Raw genomic sequence first — 4,739 nt, forward strand, 5'->3', positions numbered from 1 at the left:
AAGTAGAAAAATATTAAATACAGAGTTTTAATCAACAAATAGATTGAAGACTTTAAATAAGAATAAAATATATCAAAGAGAAATTTAAGAAAAAATATATCTTAAGAACATTTATTTCACCAATAACTAACAATTGAAGATTTTTTTAGAATTTTATATTTTTCAGAATATAAATTAAATAATTTTAGATGGAAAATTCATGGTTAAAAAATTTTTAATGATTGACGTACGATATATTATGTTAGACTTTCACAGAATCTCACAAATAAGAAACTTCTAAATACATTATTTTAAATATATTATATTTAAAGTATCTTTTCTGGAATATTGCTTAAAAAACAGAAATGCGAATGTGTAGCAAGTAAGATGATACTCACGATGCTGACAGATAAAATTAAGCCGAGATGAGCAAGGTGTATCGGACCAAAGCCAGCTTTTTTTGCCGTCGTACCGAACACAATCTTCTTCACCTGGTAATGGATCCCAGAACGAAACAGACACTTCCTCACCACTTCCGGTCCATCTCCATAACGTCCGATCTTTCTGATCTCTAACTGCGCCCATCCAATACTGAATGGACATATCGCTCCTTCATTAATAATAAAAAAAAAAGATCATTTATTATTTTCCAAACAGACGATTATTTTAGTATTATTAAAAAAAATTTAATATGACGTTTTTAAGTAATATATTAAAAAAATATATTATAATTAAACGTATTTAAAATATACAGTATATTATATTAAAAACGAAAATTTTAATATAATATTTTTAATTACGTTTCGAGCTATTTAATTATAATTTATTTGTAAAATTCAAAGTTCAAAATTTGTTCAAAATGTTTTCATGTCATTTTCTCTTCGTGACAATTTTTAAATTTTCTTATTATATATACTATTACCGAGTCACATAGATTTTCTTTATATATTAGCTACATGAATAATGAATATACCCGTGCCGTCTCCATAGTTCCCAGGAAATGAATCCCTGCAAAGCTGGATTGCTCTCATCTACGAGAGTGCCACCTCGCGATCGGCAAAATGCCAGAGCTTCCTTGAATATCAACGGATGGCGATTGTAAAATATGTAGCATTTGCCGTTGTAAGTTGCCGTTGATCCTGGCGGTTGGTCTCGGAATTGAGGGCACCTCTCAATTGGCAAGGCCTGTATTCATTTTTTATGCAATCACTCATTATCGCATCCATAGAAGAAGGAGAAATAGATTTATTTCCATTCTGACGTAAGACCTAGTTGTTGCACAACGATTAAATCTACCTGATCGGTATAGACGAACGCCTCACACAAGGACAACTGCACGGGAATATTGGCAAACTTCGAGACCTCCAGATGCACCGAAACGAAAGCTCCGGGCATCGGTGGGTTACAAGGCAAAAAGAGGGGCCGCCCTTCCTCTAGAGATCCGGTAAATTGATTGCAAACGGGATTTGTTGCTGAGTCTGGTTGATTGTTACCAACTCGAACGGTAATAGTGCCGAGGATGTCGTTACCTGGAGGCCAATTAAACAATTTGTTAAAATGGACAACTCATGGACAACTTTGGTTCTAATATTTTTTAATTCTGTCTGAGATTTATCTAGGATTCATCAAGCCAAAGTTTGTTTTTTCGTACTGGAACGTAGTTTCGCTAAAGGAAAACTTTGAAGACTATGGATTTAAGCGATTATGACTATAATTATATTGAATTCGCTAAAACGCTCAATTGCGCTTATGCATGAAATTAATGGTATATATTTATTATATGAAACGTTAGTTTAATCTGTGTCAATGCTGTAATAATCGCATCCAGTTCTCTCTTATAGTTAATTAGATATAAAGGATTCCTCTTATGAAGAGATTTTCGAACGATGTCATGTAAAAATAGTTTACACAAAACAACTTCCTGTTCAAATATTTATACAACATTAAATTTAATAATCAGTAACTAAAATCTCGTTAAAATTTTTTTCAAAAAGCGTAGCAAATGTCGCATTATCGATATAATGAAACATTTCTATATTTATATGATTTTTTTCTACTTCATTACATACAAATATTTTTTAATTCTACTAAGGACATAAATTGAATGCATAATTCAATTTCAAACAAATAAAATCGCTGCGACAGATTCAAGACACAACAACAAAGTTGCGATTAAATCTATTATTTATTAATTTTTATATTTCTATATTTATTAATTAAATCTATTATTTATTAATTTTCAATCAAATTCTACTTTTTTATATATTCTAGTCTATGGTTCATTAAAAAAAAAAGAATCACGCGAGACCTCGACCAAATAGTAATACACTTCGTTAAAATATATCTAAATAGATCGCAGCTACACACTATGGATTTTACCGGATTAAGGAGTACCGTGGCTAAATCAGGACTTTCATTTGCAGTTTAGTTGAAAGGGTAGAACGCATGCCGATTATAAGTATCTGAACGAGTAAGATCATCTCGAGCTACGTCTTCTGGCCCAGATGATAGTCCGACTGTGACTGGCTAGACAATCGCCGACGAATATCCGTAGAGTTGCAAACTGCTGCAATTACATGCTTTCGTTCTGTACAGTGGTGATCATGAATTCAAAGTGCGACAGTCTCTCGTCTGGCAAACGATCGCATTAAGAGATAGGTACGTGCGGCACGTACGTACGGTCACAAGACTTTCCTGTTGCACATGTACAAACTGCTATTCTCGCCTGTAATGAGTGCGTAGACATGTAGCGCACGAGTAAGAAGCAACACGAGGTAAAAGAGAAACTCTCGTATCGGGAAAGGATTGGGAGACACACTCGTATCTTCCGTCAAGCGTCGTAGTAAAAACAGTATCGTGAGTAAAAACAGCAAGGGAAACCTGTCCCCTATTAATCATGAATTAATTACTAATAATTACTATTGGTAGAGATTAATTATATTTTATCTAACTTTATCTATCAATGTAATCCCGTTAAATTTTTTTCACTAATTCAACGCAAATCTTTTTTATATTTAGAATATAAATTGACATAGAAGAATAAAACTTAAATAGAAAACTATTTAGTATTTGATATATGAGTTTCTCGTGAATCAAATTCAAAACGCGTAAGGCTTTATTTCGTATCTACTCGTGAAAGTCTAATACAAAATCCTTTTTTTCTTAATTTCAGAAAGATTTTATTTATGCAATTCAATAAAAAATTATCCTATCAAATTAACAAACGCGCCTACTGTAATAAAATCCGATGCTACTTAGTTCTATAGTTCATTATATGCGATAATTAATAGCAATGAATCTGTAATACATGAGTTAATAATGCAGTTTATTGATGAAATTGAACGAATCGATTCTTCTTCGCCACTGAGGCGTAACGTGAAAGCTGCTCTTTCACGCAGAGAGGCCGAAGTAATTGTAATGCGCCGTTTGTTCAATTATGAGCGGTCGTGCGGACGATGGAGTCGGCATGAGAATTATCATCAGTATCTCTTCGGTGCTGGGCCGTAACTAAACAGCTGCTTAAAACGAGCTGCATTATGCCGGCCATTGTTTCATCTTCACTTTGCACAGCGATTCTACTGGCGCGTCTCTATCCGCGAGCATTAAAGCTATCCAATTGTCAATTATCGCAATTGAATAATTCATCTTTCTCCGGCGTATGCTTTACTCCTGGCGAATTTTGTGCGAACATGGCGACACGGAAGTCGTTAATAATCCACTCCGCCGCGCGGGATTAACTGTTTTTCTCGCTCGCATGATTCTGAATTCACTTTTATCCGCTTTCCGATATATAATCAAGGGATTTCGCTAATTTGCCGCTGATGAGTGGTTTCCTCGCGAAAAGATGGAAATACAATACTTTTACTTGAGGAAGAAATAGCCAAGAGTATTTTCCTTGAATAAAAAAACGAAATGCTTGCTTTGCGGGTGTCCAGTACAATGCCATTATTATCGCTCGTTTAACAGTGAAAGTTTCTCTCATTTGAGCAGACGAACTTTCGAAACGATAACGCGAATTTTCCAGTGCTGCACGGAGGCCCATTAACGAAGAAGCACCTGATATAATCTGCAGAATTGCGGAAACGCGTATCTTCATTGAACTGCAAAACTTTCCGTGCTAACCAGATACAATCAGATTGCAAATTGTTTTCTTCTTGTATAATGATTAAGTAATTAATGATAAATTGCATGACAATAATATATGACATTTGTATTATACTTATATAATATTATTTGGAAAATATAATATTATTAAGGAAAAAAATGGCAAAACAATGATTTAGTTCCGGAATTAAATAACGCGATAACTTCGAGCTGATTGACGGTTAAGCTCGGATTTCTCGAATGCCACTGAAAAATGCATGTGGTGTACCGCGAGAGATGGGCATTGCGATGGTTTTCTAACAATTGAAAGTGGAAAGACTCTCACTTTCATCGTGGAAGAGTTTCTAAATGATTTCGTATGCAAGCAGGGCCTTCGACTTGATCAGTAGAAAGGGAAGGAAGTGGAATTTTACGGATCGTTTGTGTGTGGTACAACATAAAATGGATTATTTGCTGCTCCGTGAACGCGACATTTTCGCAATCTATTTGTTTTACATTGAAAACATCATCGATTAGTCTCCAACGATCGATTGTTCATAATAGTGATTTTGTTGTCAGATCGGCGAATACTCGCTGAAGCGTCGATCTCTTCGAATCGATCGGCTGGATCGTATCGGCTGGAGAACGCGATCAACTAGTCTGTGTTAGAATTATAT

The 4,739-nt window shown here is 34.7% G+C and overlaps 1 protein-coding gene across 3 annotated transcripts in view; it reads right to left on the reverse strand.

Annotated features, from left to right (window-relative positions):
- Positions 1-4,739, reverse strand: part of LOC108746318 — a 35,564-nt gene that overhangs the window by 6,843 nt on the left and 23,982 nt on the right. For all 3 annotated transcript variants that reach the window (XR_001939161.1, XM_018483022.1, XM_018483021.1), the window contains 3 exons: positions 1,276-1,508; positions 953-1,164; positions 378-589 (listed from right to left, as the gene is read on the reverse strand). Coding sequence is in view for 2 of the 3 variants with exons in the window: in XM_018483022.1 (XP_018338524.1) it covers positions 378-589; positions 953-1,164; positions 1,276-1,508 (657 nt within the window). In the remaining variant the exon portion in view is untranslated. The remainder of the gene's footprint in view (positions 1-377; positions 590-952; positions 1,165-1,275; positions 1,509-4,739) is intronic.

Source organism: Trachymyrmex septentrionalis, unplaced genomic scaffold, assembly GCF_001594115.1.
Source record: "Trachymyrmex septentrionalis isolate Tsep2-gDNA-1 unplaced genomic scaffold, Tsep1.0 scaffold167, whole genome shotgun sequence".
In the NCBI taxonomy this organism is placed as follows: domain Eukaryota; kingdom Metazoa; phylum Arthropoda; class Insecta; order Hymenoptera; family Formicidae; genus Trachymyrmex; species Trachymyrmex septentrionalis.